Raw genomic sequence first — 19,790 nt, forward strand, 5'->3', positions numbered from 1 at the left:
GGCTGGCCTCGAACTCAGAAATCCGCCTGCCTCTGCCTCCCGAGTGCTGGGATTAAAGGCATGAGCCACCACGTCCGGCGATAGATTACTTTCATACATAAATAAGTATTTTTAAAAAATTCCTTCCTGTGTGGTGTGAGGGTGGGCACACACACCATGGTGGAGGTCAGAGGACAACCTCGCCTTCCACCTTGTGAAGGCACTGTGTCCACAAGTCTAGTTGATCCAAAAGCTTCAGGGGAGGGAAGCCTCCTGTTTCTGCCTCTCCTCTCACAGCACACCGGGAGTTCAGACTTGTGCTGTCCTGCATGGTTTTATGTCAATTCTGAGAACTGACCTCAGGCCCTTATGCTTGCATAGACACTTTGCCTACTGAGTCACCTCCCTAGCCCAAATTCAACTTTTTGTTTTGTTTTGTTTGAGACAGGATCTTTCTTCATAGTCCTGCTTTCCTGGAACTCACTCCATAAACCAGACTCATAGAGATCCTCCTGTCTCTGCCTCCTGGGCACTGGGATGAAAGGTCTGTGCCAGCGTCGTTCAAATTAAACTTTTAAAGCCTTTCTTGGTAATACTTTGCAGATAGCTGGGACAAGGTGGTTTGTTGGGGCTGCTCATTACCTGATTTCTACCTCCTCTGGTTCTAAAATTGGTTGGATTGGGGGGCTGGAGAGATGATTTAATGGTTAAGAGCACTTGCTGCTCTTGCAAAGGATTCAGGTTCATTTCCTAGCACCCACATGGTAGCTCACAACTGTCTGTAACCACAGTTCTAGGAGATCCAAGACCTTTTTCCAACCTCTGTGGGCACCAGACACATATGGCACAAATACATGCACTCTCTGAGATTAAACTTGCTCTTCTTCTTCAAGTCTGCAGAGACAGAAGACAACCTCAGTGTAGGAACCATCCCCAGACCCTGGTCTAGACACAACTTCCAGGATGTGGAACCTGGAAGTACACACGGTGTGTGTATGTGTGTGATCTCACCTAAGGATGGGATGCAAAGTTCTGACTGGGGAAAGACCCAGGAAAAGGGTCTGCGAGTCAGATGGTTGCATGACAGGCTTTTGGAACGGCCCTGACCCCTGGGGGCTGTGAAGTAGAAAGCTACTAGCGAATCCCAATGTGTACAGCAAAGTGCCTGGACTTTTGCTGCCACCAAGTGATGGGCTGCAGGATTGCAGGACGGGATATTGGTTGGGTAGGAAGCCGGGGTTTTTCACGCTGAGCCTTCGTCCCCTGGGCTTTGCGGTTTGATTGCCCTTCTCTTTGGTAGAAAAAAACAGTTCCTCCTTTAAGAAGATGCTGGCAAACTGGACCTGGGAATTTGGTCCTATCCATGGGGCCTTCTTGAAAAAGACTACAGAACTGGAAACTGAGGCAGGGCATTGTCTAGTACCGCTGGGAGGTGCCACCGGTAGGGCAAGCCTGACAGCTCTCTCTGCACGTGTTGACGGAAGGGAGCCCAGGCTCTGCACAGGCTCCAGTGGGCCCAAACTCATCCCTGCAAACTGGAGGGCAGCTCCACCCTGTCCCGCCTCTCCCTCAAGGCGGCAGCCTCGTGTTCCCAACGGTTGGGATCTCGGCGCCTTAGATTCCCAGCGCCACAAAGGGTAGCTGGCACTTGGCAGAGCGGAGAGTGGGGGGGTCTGGAAGCCGCCAGAGCGGATCCCGGTCTGAGGGCGGGCCGGGTTGTAAGTCTCACTTCCGCCGGACGCTGTTTGGAGAAGGATGGAGGAGGAGCGGAGACTGCGGGGGAGGCTGAGCCGTCGGAGGCCGCCCGCGGGGGGCGGGTGAGGCGGGATAGAGCGGAAGGGTGGGGTCCTGGGGGCTTCACCGGGAAGGGGATGGGACGCCTCGATGTTCCCGCCTAGCTGCGGGGTTCCTCGCACACGTGTATCTCGCTACCAGCCGCGCTCCGCCTCTCTCGGGGCGCGGTCGCTTCTTCCGCCCCAACGCTGCTGTTCCCCACCACCACCTCCGCCACCCCTCTTCACATCGCCCATTTACCCTCTTCTTTCTCAGCCCCAGGCTCGGTTTCCCCCAAGAGTCCATTTACCCTTCTACGTGAGGTTCATTCCCGGTCTCTTACTATGGACTCCCTCCTCCATTACCCCACTGTGGACCAGCTCCCTACCCCGAGCCCTGGTACCCCTCACTGTAGAATCAACTCTTCACGATATCTCTACCATGGATGCCCCGGCTGACTCTTCCTATGCTTCCCAGGCCCCCTAACTGCCGTCCCTGGTTTCTCTCGGAGGGAAGTAAGAGTGAGCCGTGGGCTGCTCTGTTGCGCAGCACCGTGAGCGGGACCGCGGATTGGACCCCGAACAGTCAGCCATTACCACCGCTGCCTGCTTTTCCCAGCCAGGTGTGTCCAAAAGCACTAAAGAAGGATGACCTGGGAGAGGGTTCTCAGGCCCTGGGGGGGTCATGGTGTTGGTGGCTGTGACCTTATGGGGACCTACTTTTCAGGAGTCTCTACCTGACCCAGAGTCCACTGTGCCTCCTGAGGTCTTCACTGTGGGATCCAAGACTTTCTCCTGGACGCCTTTGCCACCTGCCCTTCGTGGCTCTGGAAGCTCCTGCCACCTGTTCCGTGGACCTGAAGGTTCCCTAGGGTCACCTACTCCATCCCTGAAAGGATGCCCTGCACTAAATTCTGGTCGAACTCCCAGCACCCAGGAGTGTGTGCAGAGTCCACTTGTGTTGCTGAGCTGCCCGTTGTGCCAGAAGGCGTTTGACCCGAAGTGAGTGTCCCACCGACTTAGGAGGCTAAAGAGAGTGCCTGCATGTGGCTCTGGCCTTTTGTTTATATAACTAAAATCTAAATTATAAATATTTACATATATGTGTGCATGGCACATATGCATGTGGAGGTCAGAAGTCAACATCTTGAAATCTGTTCTTAGCTTCCACCATGTGAGTCTTAGGGATTGAACTCAGGTCCTCAGGCTTGGCAGCAGGAACCTTTATTTGCTGAGCCTTTTTGCTAGTCCTGGTTAATCAAGCGCAAAGTTAGCTTGATTAAGCAGCTGTCAGAACATAAGGCAGAGCCTAGTTCAGAGCCCAACAGTCTCCTCCAAATGATTTTAAAAACCATTTGTGCTGTGCTGGGAGTGGTGGCTTATATGCCTTTAATCCCAGCACTTGAGGGGCAGATGTCTGAGTTCCAGGCCAGCCTGGTCTACATAGTGAATTCCAGAACAGCCAGTTCTATGTAGAGAGATCCTGTCTCAAAAAACAAAAACAGAAACAAAAAATGCGCATATTTATTGTTTGTGTAGTATATCTACATGCTCAGAGAGTTTTGCACAGAGGCACCCATGTGCACAGAGGCCAGGTCAAGTTTTTCTTGACACTTCCTACCTTGTTTTTTTTTGAGAGACTCTCTCACTGAATCTAGAGCTCATTGATTTGGCTAGGGTGTCTAGCCAAGGGGCTCGGGTTCCACCATTTCATCCAGCCACCAGTACTTGGGTTATGAATGCATATAACCTTTTACATTGGTAATGTTTGCATAGAAGGTACTTTACCAAGTGAGCCATCTTTCTAACTTCCAAAATGTGCCTTTTTATTAGAATCAAGCCTTTATGAATTTTGGAGGATTCCCCAATCCCACCCCTCAACAACAGCTATCTCTACTCACACCTACAAAGCTCACACAAGGGGGTGTTGAGTGTGGGCTGGGTTGAGTCAGGTTATGGCTGTCTCCAAGTGGGGTCCTGTTTATGTGATAGTGAATGGTTTGAAAAGTTGACACCTCCATGTTTCTTACCCAGGGGCGGAAGCTGAGGGCTCAAACCCTTTTGGGGAATTCGTTTTCAAAGAGCCCATTAGATTCCCAATCTTGTCAGGGCTCCTGCTCCCCTCTTGTTCCAGGACGGCTTTTTGTGTGTGCTGTCCTTGGGTGTGTCTAAGAAAAGACTTGAAGACAGGGCCATTGAAGAGGGATGCTCTATCCTCTGGGTGCTTTTCAATTGGCTGTATGAAAGCTTGGCAAAGCGCCTTGCTTTTCTGAAGTAGGTGTGAGCAAGGTGGGCTCAAGTCTTAGCAAGTCTGGAGTGATTAATTTTCACGTTGAGCTATAAAGGAACTGGGATGTATTTGACCAGACTCACCTGAGGTGGCAGCCAGATCACTAGGCTGACTGGCGGGAAATCATGTCCCATGGACTTCAAGGAGTTCCCTTCTATTCCTGACCCACTGCAGGGTGTTCTGGGGCTTAAATGGCAGGGATGTTGTCACAATGGGTAAGATCTGTTAAGGAGGCAGGTCAGCTCGACACAGTGAGCTGTCATATTGTCCTCTGAGGGCAGTCTATGCAGACATTGCTGCCCAGCTGAGCTGGCACAAGGGAGCCTGGGGATGCCCCTCAGGGGGGACCATACCACTCGTTCCTTCCTTTAGCCCAGTGTGAGCCACACAGAGCACTATTTTATTCCTAAACCTGGCAGGAATTGAACACTAGGTTGACATGTATACAGTGTTCTTCATTCCAAGATCTTGCTGCTGTATTCAGATACTTCCTAAGTCTTTCCCCACCTTTGGGAACTCGGTGTAGTACCCCCACCCCCACCCCCCAGCTTACCAGTCTGCAGATACTCAAGTCATTTTTATATAAAACAGTTGTTACTTCATGGATTCTACATCTCTAAGTGGCTTTATGGAAGCAGCTGCTAATTCTGTATTGCTTCGGGAGCGATTACAAGGGCAAGTCTTTATATTTAGTACAGTCGCTTTTTAAAAAGTATTTATTTTTTAATCTGTGATTCTTTGAATCTGCAGATGTAGGACCCACAGATAGGGAAACCAATATATTTTCTGATGTCTATGTGCCAGATAGGCAACCGGTGAATCAGTTCACCAGGTGGAGATGTTTACTAATCTGGTGAGACCTGGTGATTGTGAATTTTCTGTGTGTGTCTCTGCATGTCTTTGTCTGTTCACCTGTCCCCCATAACCCCTGGTTGTCTGTCCCCCCTGTCCTTTTATTTCAATGTGTAACCTAGGTATTGAACATCAGAGGCCAAGCTGTCTTCTTGCTTCAGCTTTCAGAGTAGCTGGGATAACCAGTGTGTACCATGCCTGGCTCGTGATTGTGACTCTAGTAGTACATTCATAAACTGGAATGAATCCATGTTGGTTTGCTATAGCCAGGGATGAGCTGTGTTTAGGAGTAGAAGGAGCCCAGCTATCAGATGGGTACCACAGAAATAGCTCTTGCTGTAGGGTAGTATCTGGAGGAATCCCTGAGATCCCAACTTGAGGAATGACACCTGGAAACTCCCAATAGATGATCCACACAGAACCTTGAGGCACCTTGCAGAAAGCTGGAGGCAGGGAAGTGTTAATACCTTGGCTACATTGGTTGAGGGACTCTCAGGGACTTCAAAAACCTTCAAAAACCTTTTTTTTTTTTTTTTTTTTTTGCACTGCCAGTTGAGGGAGCCATTGGAAGTCTAGCACCTAGGAGCAGGGGTATCAGATATAGGCTCAGGTAATGTAAGGGGCCTTGCTGTCTGTTCTCTGGCCATTGATGTGGGTCACCTAGGATACAGTGAGCAAGCTAAGCCCTGGGAAGCCTGTGAGGGCACGTAATGGGCACTTGGTTGGCCAGCAGTATATCCAGAGGCTCCTTGGGATCTGGGGTGTTCCACCTGAGGACTTCTGTGAGTAAGTTCACCAGCCTAAGTACATACAAGGTGAGCTGGCTGTTGGACACACATGGCACTGTGATAAGAGTCTTTCACAGGGTTCTGGGTTTGCTTTACATTGGGAGATGGCAGTCCTGCTCTGTCAGGCTCAGATGAGACTGTCTGACATTGGCCTGGGGAAGGGGACTCATTGTGGTGGTCATGTGGCTTCAGGAACTATAGGGAGGGAGGGATGCAAGATAGAGTCTGAGTGGTGAGTGTTTCTTCCTCTCTGAGGATGGAAGGCTATACTATATGGTACTCAAAAGAAGCAGGGCCCTTGGAGCATAGACCAGTAAGTTTAGCCACTCTGGGAGCATGCCCTCGTGATGATATCTAAGAGATGGACACTGTAATAGGATGGTGGCCATATAGCCTCACAGCAAGCCCTAGGCTGCTGAGCTTAATTGTCAACTGCTGTCCTGGCAGTTCTACTGACCACCCTAGCTGGGTCACCTCCTCCCTCTGATGGGCAGACAACTCCATCAGGGGTGGACAGTCTGTTCATATGCTACCCTCATTCTTTGGTTATGATGCCCTTTCCAGGGTCACTGGCCCAGCACTCCTGAGGTACAGGAGCTATATGGGCCTTCCAGAAATGCAGCGCCAGAGGCCATATGACTGAATCTTACATGGTGGGGCTTGGTCCTTTCACATCAAGAAAACATTCCCGCCGGGTGTGGTGGTGTACACCTTTAATCCCAGCACTCAGGAGGCAGAGACAGGTGGATTTCTGAGTTCAAGGCCAGCCTGGTTTACAGAGTGAGTTCCAGGACAGCCAGGGCTATACAGAGAAACCCTGTCTTGAAAAACTAAGAAAAAAAGAAAAAGAAAAAGAAAATATTTCCTAGTCAGACATGGTGACTATAGTCCCATATACTTTTAGTCCTAGTACCTGAGAGGCACAGAGGCAAGTAGATTTCTGTGAGTTTGAGGTTAGCCTGATCTACAAAGTGAATTCCAAGACAGGCAGGGCTATATAGGAGACCCTCTTTTAAACCAACCAACCAATCATCTCCCTCAAAAGAAAGCATACCCAGGCTGGGTACCTCTTGGGTGGGATGTCTGACTCTTGGGGGATGGCAGGCGGCTGTCCAAAGGAGCTGTTTTGTTTTGTTTTGTTTCGAGACAGGGTTTCTCTGTGTAGCCCTGGCTGTCCTGGAACTCACTTTGTAGACCAGGTTGGCCTCGAACTCAGAAATCTGCCTGCCTCTGCCTCCCGAGTGCTGGGATTAAAGGTGTATGCCACCATAATTGGCTGCTGCTGCTTCTCCTTCTTTTTCTTCTTTAATAAGACTTATTTATTTATTTATTTATTTATTTATTTATTATATGTAAGTACACTGTAGCTGTCTTCAGACACTCCAGAAGAGGGCATCAGATCTCATTACCGGTGGTTGTGAGCCACCATGTGGTTGCTGGGATTTGAACTCAGGACCTCCAGAAGAACAACCAGTGCTCTTAACCGCTGAGCCATCTCTCCAGCCCACCTGGCTTCTTTTTAAACTTGAATTACATTGTGGTATGTGTGTGTGTATGTGTGTGTGTGTATACAATGAGTGTGGAAGTCAGATAAAAACTTAAAGTTAGCCGGGCGTGGTGGCGCACGCCTTTAATCCCAGCACTCGGGAGGCAGAGGTAGGTGGATTTCTGAGTTCGAGGCCAGCCTGGTCTACAAAGTGAGTTCCAGGACAGCCAGGGCTATACAGAGAAACCCTGTCTTGAAAAACCANGGTGGATTTCTGAGTTCGAGGCCAGCCTGGTCTACAAAGTGAGTTCCAGGACAGCCAGGGCTATACAGAGAAACCCTGTCTTGAAAAACCAAAAAAAAAAAAAAAAAAAAAAAAACCCAAAAAAACCCCAAACCAACCAACCAACCAAACAAACCTTTCAGTTATTTTCTTCTATCATGTGGGGTCCAGGGACTGATCTCAGGTCATTTGTTTGGAAGTAAGCGTTTAACTCCCTGAGCCACCTTGCTGGCCCCAGAGAGGCATTGGGCCAGGATGCGTAAACCAACAGATGTTGGGGAAGCTTCTCAAACACTGGTCAGGGAAGGAGTCTATGGGGCTAAGAAATCTCTGACCTGGAGAAGGGTCCTCAGGTAACGGGGGCTGGGGGGTGACTAACTCAGTCTAATAAGGTTATGGTGACCCCTGTTTACTGTGCCCTCCAGCTGACTGGCCATGGGAGAGCCCAGAACTCTTCTCAGTGCTTCAGAACTTTGTGGAGGCCCTTCCTGTGCCTTGTGACGGTTTCTTCTCCCTTGTAGGCTGACCCAGCTAGCTATGGATAGCCACCTTGCTCAGTGCTTGGCTGAGAGCACAGAAGATGTGGTGTGGTGAGCGTCAAGGTGCCTTGCTGTATCTTCTTCAAGCCTACACGCCGACATTGGATGTGGCTTCTGAGACATCTTCGTGTGGACACCCGAGTATTGGCTCCTTCTGGTTTTGTTCATGGGCATTGGACATAATGCTGGTCACTGACAGCAGGCAGCACTGATCCTCTGTGGATCCATCTTAATTGTCAGCCTAACAGGATGTGGAATCACCCAGGAGACACATCTCAGGTGTGCCTGTGAAACTGTTTCCAGAGATTACCTGGGAAAGGAAGTCCCAGCTGAATGTGGGTGGCACCGTAGCCTGGGGTCCCACTGATTGAAAAGGGAAAACGGAGAAATCGAGCTGTTTCCTGACTGGGGATGTGATGAGATGCACTGCTCGCCTGCTACGGCAGCCATAGCTACTTTTGCTACTGTGCCCTCTTTGCCGCAGGGACTGTACCTTAACTGTGAGCCAGAATAAATTTTAAGTTGCTTTCCAGTATTTTGTTTCCTTCATAGCAAGAAGGGGCGGGGGGATCACCCAGGAAGGGGCACCAGGATCTGTCACAAGGTAGAATTGGGTATCTCTACCCAAATCAGCATCTGTAGCCTGGCAGCACCTTTTCCTGACTGCAAGAGTGATATACTGAGTCACAGTCCACAGACATTTTAAAAAAAGAGATAATTGTGGGCAGTTGTATGTGTCTGTGTAGGGATGTGCGGGTGGGAATGTATTACCAATGGAGGGCAGAGGAACTACAGGTATGGGCAGTTGTGAACTGCTGGGACTCTGCAAAAGCAGTGTGGCCCACACACCAGGGCATCCTGGTAGGCCCTCCAATCATGTTTTTTTTTTTAAAGATTTATTTATTGATTATATGTAAGTACACTGTAGCTGTCTTCAGACACTCCAGAAGAGGGCGCCAGATCTTGTCACGGATGGTTGTGAGCCACCATGTGGTTGCTGGGATTTGAACTCTGGACCTTTGGAAGAGCAGTCGGGTGCTCTTACCCACTGAGCCATCTCACCAGCCCCTCCAATCATGTTTTTAAAAAGTTTTTTATTTAATGTATGAGTATCTGCATGTACACCTGCATGCCAGAAGAGGCCCCAAGATTTCACTATAGATGGTTGTGAGCCACCATGTAGTTGCTGGGAATTGAACTCAAGACCTCTGGAAGGGCTGCCAGTGCTCTTAACCACTGAGCCATCTCTTTAGCCCTCTAGTCATGTTTTGTATCTTCCTCAGAGCACTCACCTCTCCACCTGAGAAACAGCACTGCGGGCTGAGGCTCATCCCTCAGTTACTGACCTGAGGTCTTCATCCCAGTGATGATGGAGCCTTTGGGAAGTGACAGATCATGAGGGTGGAGTTCCCTCAAGGAGATTGGTGTACTTATTCAAGGGGCCTTGGGGGATAGGACCCCACTAGCACTACAGGACATAGCAAGATGTCTGTCCTCAGTGTCACCAGAACGCTCCATGCTGGCTCCTTGGTTTCCAGGACTGAGATGGCAATGTGTTGTCTACTTAGGCTAGGGAGTGTCTTGGTGGTACAGTGTTTGCCTAGCCTGAACCAACCCCCTAGTTCTAACCTGATGCTCAGAGGAATGAAAGGTGTCATGGTGGGTACAGCATGTGAGTCCCTGAGACCTGATCTCCTTATGTGTGAGGGTTAGGGCTCAAAGCAACTTTAGTTTGAATCAAAAGTGGTTCCCGAAGAAGAGACCGTAAGGGGGAGATATGGGTCATACCTTGTGAGTCACATGCTTTGGCTGCCGTATAAGTGAAAGTGTCATAATGGCGAATTTACATTGTGTTTTCTTCTTGTGCTATTAAGCTCAGATTCTAAATTGTGGGCTCGGACGCCCACTTAGGCCTGGCGCTCCCTCCCCCTCCGTTTGTGTTTTGAATCCACTCTGACTGAGGACAACTTGATTTTGCTGTCAGGACCTCCTGAGTGCTGGGATTGCAATGTCCCCTACTAAGCTTGCTTGTGTCAGGTATTATTGTCCATGGAAACAACTGTTGGCCTCAGGCTGGGGACAGGCATGGTCTGAAAGCCCACGATACCCAGGAAATTTGTATTTTCCTTTCAAAAGTGGTTTCAATGAGTTCAGTGTGGTGTCTCGCATCTGTAACCTTAGCAGGTGATAGTGAGGATCAAGAGTTCATTCCCAGCCTCTCCTACATAGTGAATCCAAGGCCAGCCTGGACTGCAAGAGACTGTCTCAAAACACAAACTGAAAGTGCCTCATGGGAGGGGAACCCCAAAACACATGGGGGCGGGCTGTGGTGTAGTATAGTGCTTGGCGAGGACTCACCATGCCTAGAACCCCTCCAAAAAACTCACACTACCTGAAACTGGCTGTGTGGCCAGGTGAAGAGGCACATTTGAAAAGGCTGCTATGGGGGCTGGAGAGATGGCTCAGCGGTTAAGAGCACTGACTGCTCTTGCAGGGGGGTCCTGAGTTCAAATCCCAGCAACCACATGGTGGCTCATAATCATCCATAATGAGATCTGATACCCTCTTCTGGAGTGTCTGAAGACAGCAACAGTGTGTACTTAGATATAATAATAAAATAAATCTTAAAAAAAAAAGAAAAGGCTGCTATGTTAGGGTCCTCCTAGAGGACTGCCGAGAGATGAGGGAGGACCCCCTGGTCACAGGCTGAAAGGGACGGCAATGGTCTGGATCTCATGCAGTGTGTTCCAGGGAAAGGTGTGGGGAGAGGGAGACCAAGTCTGGAGCTCTGATGTAAGTGGCTAAATGGTATCTACCGTGGAGGACTCTTTTTCACCTGGTCCCGTGAGACCAGTCTCTGGAAACGTCCTCAACAGATATCCCAAAATGATATTCTCTCAGATTTCCTCATCTAGTCAGCTGGCAGTTTTCTAGAGAATTATTTATTTTATGTATATGAGTACACTGTAGCTGTCTTCAGACACACCAGAAGAGGGCATCAGATCCTATTACAAATGGCTGTGAGCCACCATGTGGTTGCTGGGAACTGAACTCAGGACCTCTGGAAGAGCAGTCAGTGCTCTAAACCACTGAGCCATCTCTCCAACCCCAGCTGGCACTTTTCTAACTGCAATTCCAACGCTATAACCTCAGAAAGTAAAGCTATGGAGAGCCCAGAGCTGGGAGAGCGTGTGTGTGTGTGTGTCAGCACAATCGGATGTTATAGTGGCACACCTATCCAAACCTCCAAAACACATCAGGAGGAAGAGGGGAGTCTTCCATTTCGAGGACAGACTCAGGTCATAGGGATGGGTCCATGGGCACTCAGCAGGCAGGTGTGTGGGACACCCGTACTTCTGTGTTGAGAGCCTGAATGTGTCCTGGGAAGGGGCTCTTAGGAAAACAGATATAAAACCCTCTGTTTTCCCCCAAACACCTACTTTGAATACAAATAATAACAGGAAGGGCATTTTCATCAAAGTCTTTAATGGATGTGCAAGAGTAAGAACGACCTTGGCCGTGGAGGGCGAAGATATCGCCCACAGAAGGAACGCCGGCGGGCGATGGGCTCCACTGATCAATTGTACAAAACCACATGGTTACCGAGTTACAATCATGAAGTCACCAGTGTCTGAGAACACACGCTTTCTTGCCCGGAGCCATTTGCAAACTTTAGGGTGTTTCCCACCCCCCCCAAGTAGTCACATTTCAATACATCCTTCACTTTCTTTAATTTATAAAACAAATTGCTATATATAAAAATCTCCCCCTCTGGTGGGCACAATGTTATTCACACATTTGTACATGAGCAGCCGAACCAGTCACCAGCAAGTCATTTGGCAATAGGGCAGTATCCAAATAAACACCCCCATGTCTAACAATCCAGGGTTCCTGTGCTGGCTGGGCAAAGGAGTTGGTGCTGTCCCTAGGCAGCACACTGGGAGGAAAGGAGGCTCGCAGGAGCCCGTTTTCATTTGGATCATCTGCGGGCTCTTTATCTTAGCAGCTCAACTCATGGGCAGCTGTGACAACACAGGCCTCAGATTGGGGCTCCAGCCACTTGGACCCCCAGATTAGGCTAAGTACCCCTGGAAAGCCCCCAGGCTGAGCTGGGTACCTGTGAGAGGCCCCTAGGCTGGGCTGGGTACTCCTGGGAGGCCCAAAAATCGGCTCTTAGGCTCTATTTGCATTTTTTTGACTAGTTGGGGACATATCTTACCAATGGACACAGGGAGTGCTGGCTAAAATGTGTCCATGATCAATAGGAGACACAGAGCCACCCAGAAGCCTGGATTTGGGATATGGTGTCAGAAACCTGGGCTGCCTGTTCTGTCCCAGCACCATGGATCTGGGTGTGGCTCTGACATGTTTCAGTGCCAGACATGGCGATGGCCTGAGAAACCTGAGTGTTTTGGGGTGAGGGCTGTGGGTGGCCACTGGGCGTCACGGAGAAGCAGGGCAGCACCGTAACAGCGCCTCTAAAATTTTCATTTTCTCCAACTCTGATTGTTGTCAGGGCCACCAGCCCCAAGGCATGAAGCAAATATGACCGGAGACTAGACTCCACTCTGCCCTGACGTGGAGACTCAGGGTCTCAACCTGGCAGGGTTGGGGGTGTGTAGCATGTTTGCCATATGGGCCAGCCTGGCTTGGGTGGACCTGGGGTGCTCAGTCACTGCGGTGTACCTTCTCCATCTCCTGCCCACGACAAAGGTGGGTAAGCCATGGCCACACCTGACCTGCTAAGGGTAACGTTAGCTGACCTCTTCCCAGAAAGCCTTGGGCTGGCCTTTGGAACTAACCTAGAGAGGAGGATGGCTGAGCACAGCAGTTATGGAAGCAGGCGTGCTTCCTCAGGAAGAGTGTGGGATTATGGGTAGTCTGTCACTTTAAGGCTAGGGTCCATCACACACGTTGTCTTTAAATTTCCTAATCTGGAGTATTAATGATAAAAATATTTTCCAAAAAATCTAATGTATAACACAAGACGTCTTGGAGGCACTGGCTAGTGTTTTCAGAAATATATTTTGTGCGGATTTAGTTTTCAATTATTTTCCCTTTTTATTTATTTACCTATTTATTTGGTTTACTGGTGCTTTGGTGAGCAATGTTTTAGAATCGCTATGATCCAATTTTCCCCATCAGAGTCCAAACGGTTGGTGGGAACAGTGCCACCAACCTGGTAAGGGTGTCCCTTCGGCCTTGGCCTACCATGGCTAGCTGTGCTAGGTATGAAAATACTTGTTAAATATTAACAACAGAACTTACCGGGATTTAGAAAACGTTCCGAATCTGTAACAATTCTTGTTGCAGCGCATCCCTGCAGGCACTTGGGTGCCTGTCCCCTGCCTATGTCCTGACTGCTCAGAAAGCACAGCTCCTCCTCATGTGGGGGCTGTGCTGGGGACATCAGGCGGGTGCCACAGAAAAAAGGCATCAGAGGAAGCTTCGACATCATCGGTACACTTTATTCCTCAGGGCATTACACGCTAACTTTTCCTGGAGCGGGTCAGTGCATCGAGTTCTGTTTCTGTGGAAGATGTGCACTTTTCCAAACGGCGTGGCTGGCTGTCTCACCCTCCGGTAGGGCCTCTGTGCACAGGAAGCGGTTCCTTCAGCACAAAGCCAGCCTCTGGGGCCTGGACACAAGAGATTGCTCTGTCTAGAAGTGCCTGTTGGACGCCCCTCTTCGGTCTTGGTGGCCAGCATCCCTCCCTGGCTGCTTGGAGCCTCGGTGCCCGGCCTGGCATGCATATGCTGTAGTTAAGGGTAAAGTGACAGGGTCATTCACAGGCGTGTCCACAACAGAGATGCTCATGGCCTCACACGGACTCCTCAGCAGACAGCAGAAGCGGGTTGATGTACTCAAAGCCTTCAAACTCGGACTGGTCGATCCTCTTTATGACGTCCCTAAAAATACAAGAAGCAGATGAAGACTGGCAGCTGTGTCCCTCCCTAGTTCACACTCTAGAGGCAAGGACTCAAGCATGGGGCCATGCACTGGCCCAGGGGTCCTAGCTGCTTAGGACACGTTCCACTGTGACACTTGTTGGGCCAGGTCAGGATACCCGGGACTTACTCATCATCTGGGGTCAGCTGTACAGGCTCGCTGGTGAACTGCGTGTCAAAGTTGTCCAGGCCATAGTCATCTGTGATCTGGGGCTGGAAGGGAGGCAGGGTCTGCTTCTTTTCCAGCTGGGAACATTGACAAGAGAGAGGTCAGATGGGTGCTGAGCATCCTCTCTGCCAGCGTCAGTTCTTTGTGTGCACATAAATTACAAAATAAAATGGGAAGCTCAGCTTTTCAACATGCCTGGTATTTGAATGCCATTTTTTACCCCTAAAAGCACAGAATCTAGAAGAAAATATGCAGTACCAGGAAAAGCAAACAGGTTAAAAAGATGCTGGACATATAGGCCCCATTGTGCCTAGCAACAATGTTACCACTGGCGGCTGAAAGCTTGTGCGTGCGCACAAGTGCCTAGAAACAATGTTACTGCTGGTGTCTGAAAGCTTGCTTACACAGGAGTGCTCTCTCTCTGGTCTCAGAACCTGATCATAATGGTATTTGGGTGTGACAACACCCTCACCTAGATGGGCACTGGGAAAATCACCTTCAATCCTCTCCTCATCCTAACTCTGTCTCCATCTTTGACTATTTAGAGTTGGACCCTCTAGCCCAGCAGGGAATGAACAGCCATCAGGAGAGACTCTGGTGTCTGGCATGTGCCACATGGTACCGTGATGTATGTGGCAAGAAATCCTCTCAGTATCACACTCATGCCAGGTGGTGGTGGTGCATGACTTTAATCTCAGCACTCGGGAGGCAGGTGGGTCTCTGAGTTCGAGGCCAGCCTGGTCTACAGAGAGAGTTCCAGGACAGCCAAAAGATACAGCTGTTCTTTATCAAGCAGGGCTCTTGGGCTACACAGGGGTAATGACACAGTGGGGGCATCCCTGAGGATTTGGTGCCCATCCTTCTGTCCAGTCAGTATTCACTCTGCTCTTTCAGGGGAAGGTGGCTGACAACAGGTCCCAGAACAATGTGAAGATCTGTCCTATGGGCCACACTGCCCTGCACGGGCTTGGGATGCAGGCCTTATGTAGCTGGTGTGGGAGCTGATGTGATGTTCCCTAGTACATTTAGGCTCTGTGGCAGGGATCAGTGTCTGGCTTATAGATGCATCTCAGATCTTAGAAACAAACCTGATCCGACAGAGGAGTACGGCATACGTGGGTAAGTGAATGATGAGTAAGGAGAGGTAAGGGTCCCAGTGCAGTCCTGCTGTTAGATGGAAGACCCAAGACTGGGTAACTTACAAGGACTTGACATTTGCCCTTGTGCACCTGGGGACGGGGGGACACAATGACTCCTTACCCCTCATGAGACACCCCGAGCCCATGCCTTCAGCCTCGCCTTTCAGGGATCCCATACCTAACCCCTCCCACACTCCCCGAAGTTCCCAGTAGAGTTTTAGGGACATACTTGGCTGTCTAGAACGCAACTGGCTGTGTTACCAAGCATGGATGAGTGAGTGTGGGTATGAGGAAGAACTCCTTACCACGTGCATCACAGTGCTGTGTGGTGACACCAGATTATCTCCTGACTGCTGTGCATTGCCCTGTGGACTGGAGGGTCTACTTCTACACCATAAATGGCAGAGAAGACAGCACATGTGAGTAGAGGAGAGTGGTGAGACCTTGCTGGAGGGAGAAGGTAGCACTAAGTCTGGCAGCAGCCAGAGTAACTCCTGAGCTCACAATGGGTCTGCTCTGAATACACTAGCCAGCCTGGAGGGAGTCAGTTCCCAGCACTGTTGTGGGCAGGGAGACTAGCTGTGAGTACCTAGATAGCACCTGCCATTTGGATACTTTGTATCCAAGCCAAAGAAATTCCCCAGAGGTCAGGATGGTGCTGCTGCAGTTGCCTACTGAATGAAGTCTGGGCTATGCCTGCTGATCCTGGGCTACAAGAGCTGGTTCTGTTCAGTCTCAAGGGCTGGGAGGTGTGCCTGGGGCTAGTAGCAGTGGCGATCCCATTTCTGATGACTACCTGATCACAGTTCCCATAACTGCCTCCAGCACCTGTTTGTCTCCTGAGCCCCCTGCCTGGGCCTTCTGGATGTGGCCCTTCATCCCATCCTCCTCTATCTTCCTCCTCTCCTGGCCACAGGCTCATGCCATGACCATGGACCCCTCCTTTCTTTTCTTTGGCAGGAAGCCTGAGAAACCTGAAGGTTTTTGTGACAGCCTGTCTTCCCATTTACTCTCCCCTCTGGAGTAAAATACTTTCATCCAAAAGCCTTGGACCTATAATTTAAACTTTTTTTTGTTGTTTTTTTTCGAGACAGGCTTTCTCTGTGTAGCCCTGGCTGTCCTCGAACTCAGAAATCCGCCTGCCTCTGCCTCCCGAGTGCTGGGATTAAAGGTGTGCACCACCAATGCCCGGTTTATTTAAACTTTTAAAAGTTACATTTATGAGTGGGTACACGCAAAGCATGGCACAGGTATGGATGTTTGAGGACAAATTCTGGGAGACAGTTCTCTTACTCCACCATATGCATCCTGGAAATCTAACTCAGGCTGTCAGCTTGGTGGCAAGCACTTTTTTACCCACTGAGCAATTATCTCACTGGTCTGAGCCTATTTAAATTAACTGACATGGGGCAGGAGTGGAGGCTATCAATTTCCTGTCAGTTCTCACTGGTAGGAACTAATGTCAAGGGAGCTTGTTTTAGCCACAGTCTGACTCACTCCTCAAGGTGGCCAGTTGCCACCTGCCAGTTACCTGGAACATAATGGGTTTGATAGCAGGTGGTAGCAATGCCCAGATGGCTGCCACAGCTCTTTCCAGTTCATGGTGAGTTAGGGACTGGGACCTTTGCAAAGATATATACCTCCCAGATCTGATATGCTGTCAAACCCCTATGGAGTACCACGACAAGGAGGGTCTGTGGATAGACCCTTGTAGTAAGCAGCCCCAGCCAAGCATCCTAAGGGAGCCAGCATTTTGCTGTAGGACACATTTCTTTCAGAACCAATTTCCTGACCAGTCACAGCTCTGCCTGGGACAATGTCCAATAACTTTCCTATGGCCTTTATGCTAATATCCAAACCTTCTGGTGGAGATTTGGCAGGGAGGGATGTGCCGGATGGCCCATGGTGGACTTTGTGTGCTCAGCAGAACATATGCTCCTACCCTCACATCACAGAGGAGGGGCAGGAGGCCTGGCTCCATAGGCCCTAGAGACAGCTGGCAGTGCCCTCCCTTCTGACTCCATCCCTTCTTCAGAGCACTAGAGGGGAATGGTAGAGGAGCCCCTGGCTAAAGCCCAGGGAGGACTCTGAGCACCCAGCTCTAGGGTGCTCTGAGTCTAGAGAGGAGAAGCTTAAAGGATCTGGTAGGTAGCATAAAGTCACTATGAGGGTTGCTGTACCATGCACACAGTCCTCAGGTCACCCTCTGGGATGGACTGAAGGCTGTGTCTCTGTTCCCAGAAGAGGTCTCACCTGTGTGATTTATCAAGGCCATCCCACTAGACATGTCTGAAGCAGAAATCTAGCATTTGGCTTGAACCTCCCTTCCTAGTCTGCAAGGGCAGCCACTGCTATGCCTACTTGAGCTTGTCTCTGCCCCATGACTCAGGAAAGAGGACGGTTCTGGGGGACATTAGAATAGAATGTACCAGAGGTAGGTGTGGTAGGTTGGTTCCTGTCAGTCTACCCCCCAGCTACTTACGGGGACCTCACTCCACACAAAGCTATTCCAGAGCTCAGATCTCCTCGGCTCAGGTATCTCACAGGCTCAAGTTACAGCTCTTGTCTTCCAAATCCCAAGTTGGGGGGCGGGGGGGGGGGAGCCAGGGACAAGCCTGGCCTCCCCTTGCTCAAAGCAGACAACAGAGAGCAGAGCCATATAGACTATAATCCCTGAACAACACCAATGCCAGCTACCCTAGTCCCATGGCCCAGGAACTCGGACACACCAGTTACCACCATGGCTGCACAGTGTTGACAGAGCAGTTTAGCTAGAGCGAAGGACTGGGATTAGTAACCTCTCCACTGCTGTCCCAGCATGGCTCATGGGGAAACATTTGCAATTTCCTTTACTGCTCACATCTGCCTCCTTCCTCATAGCACCAGTCAGTACTAGGGACCAGCACCTTAAGGACCAGCACCCTGTGTCCTACTGTGACACCTCTGGGCCTGTGCTCCCACCTCAAGTCCCACCCAAGTGACCATCAGTGGGCAAGTGGGCAAACACATGGTCCATCTATGCAATGCGACTGTACTGGCTGGTTTTGTATGTCAACTTGACACAAGCTGGAGTTATCACAGAGAAGCCTCCCTTGAGGAGGTATTTTCTCAATTATTGATCAAGGGTGGGAGGGCCCATTGTGGGTGGTACCATCCCTGGGCTGGTAGTCCCGGGTTCTATAAGAAAGCAAACTGAGGAGGCAGAGGCAGGCGGATTTCTGAGTTCGAGGCCAGCCTGGTCTACAAAGTGAGTTCCAGGACAGCCAGGGCTATACAGAGAAACCCTGTCTCGAAAAACCAAAAAAAAAAAAAGAAAGCAAACTGAGCAAGCCAGGGAAAGCAAGCCAGTAAGTAAGATCCCTCCATGGCCTCTGCATCAGCTCCAGCTTCCTGACCTGCTTGAGTTCCAGTCTTGACTTCCTTTGTTGATGAACAGCAATGTGGAAGTGTAAGATGAATAACCCTTTCCTCCCCAACTGCTTCTTGGTTATGATGTTTTGTGCAGGAATAAAAGCCCCTAACTAAGACAGCGACGTCAGGGCAGCCATGAAGGCATGTGGCATATATATATATATATCTCGCTGTGATGAGGATGAGCCTTAAAGATGCCTTACCAAGCAAAGGGTGACTGAATGCAAGGCCACCTACTAACCAGGGCCTTTTTCAAGGGAGAGTTGAGAAAAGTCAAGTTGTAAGGCCGAACATAAGCTGGTATGGCCAGGGAAGGGGAGGGTAAGGTGGCATGGTGTGAGTCTCCTGGCAATAATGGCTCCATGCCCACAAGATGTACTAAAAACTACAGTACCATATGTATGATGCAGTGGAAGACCTTCTCAGCCCCTCTTGCTGCACAGAACCAGTTGGCTGTCCAACCTAGAGGGAGCTGGGCTGAAATGAGACATTCATGTATGGTGTGGGAAGACTGGACATGCTACTGATGCCATGTGGGAGCCCCAGGGGCAGGGGCAGGGGCAGGGGCAGGGGCAGGGGCAGGGGCAGGGGAGGACTCAGATCCTGCAGGCTCAGCGGAGCAGCAATGAGGATAGTGGCTGGATGAGACAAGTAGAACTCTCCCTGTACTCTGCTGAGGGATTTGCAATGTCAGTACAAGCCTCAGTGTCAGAGTGGAGGTGATGGGTTCCAAACACTGGGGCAGGCAGTGAGCCTGTGGGTAAAGTTGCCACCACTGAGCCCAGGCAGTAGCTGCATTGTGAAGATCTAGGTTAGAAATAAACATGTTGCTTCTCTCTGGTGCTACCAGGGCAAGAAGATGAAATTAAAAGCTCACAAAATTGTTTTTGAAGTATCAAGGGCTGGTGAGGTTGTTCTGCAGGTAACTTTGTTGCCAACACTGAGAACCTGAGTTTGTTTTCCCCAGACTTAAATGACGGAAGGAGAAAATTGACTCTCAGTTGTCCTCTGACCTTCATGTGAGTGAGCAAGCACAAACACACGAATGTTATAAAAAGTGTCAAGGCTCTGAATTCTGACTAGATACTTAAACCTGGAAAGGAAGAGAACTCGAGGCTCTGACTATGTCATAA

General features: G+C 50.0%; 2 protein-coding genes across 6 annotated transcripts in view; one reads left to right on the plus strand and one right to left on the minus strand.

Moving 5' to 3' along the window:
* Positions 1-8,522, plus strand: part of Faap20 (FA core complex associated protein 20) — a 10,308-nt gene extending 1,786 nt beyond the window's left edge. The window contains exons 1-4 of one of the 2 annotated variants that reach the window (XM_021160573.1): positions 1,706-1,796; positions 2,230-2,374; positions 2,479-2,753; positions 7,972-8,522. In XM_021160573.1, coding sequence (XP_021016232.1) covers positions 1,735-1,796; positions 2,230-2,374; positions 2,479-2,753; positions 7,972-8,044 — 555 coding nt within the window. In that variant the 5' untranslated portion in view covers positions 1,706-1,734 and the 3' untranslated portion in view covers positions 8,045-8,522. Of the gene's footprint in view, positions 1-1,705; positions 1,797-2,229; positions 2,375-2,478; positions 2,754-7,971 lie in introns of those variants that run through there. The other variant, XM_029475850.1, reaches the window with a different exon arrangement.
* Positions 8,523-11,456: 2,934 nt separating this feature from the next.
* Positions 11,457-19,790, minus strand: part of Prkcz (protein kinase C zeta) — a 107,325-nt gene continuing 98,991 nt past the window's right edge. For all 4 annotated transcript variants that reach the window (XM_021159769.1, XM_021159770.2, XM_029476138.1 and 1 more), the window contains 2 exons: positions 14,069-14,184; positions 11,457-13,899 (listed from right to left, as the gene is read on the minus strand). In XM_021159769.1, the coding sequence (XP_021015428.1) occupies positions 13,812-13,899; positions 14,069-14,184 (204 nt within the window). In that variant the 3' untranslated portion in view covers positions 11,457-13,811. The remainder of the gene's footprint in view (positions 13,900-14,068; positions 14,185-19,790) is intronic.

This window comes from Mus caroli, chromosome 4 (assembly GCF_900094665.2).
Source record: "Mus caroli chromosome 4, CAROLI_EIJ_v1.1, whole genome shotgun sequence".
Classification (NCBI taxonomy): domain Eukaryota; kingdom Metazoa; phylum Chordata; class Mammalia; order Rodentia; family Muridae; genus Mus; species Mus caroli.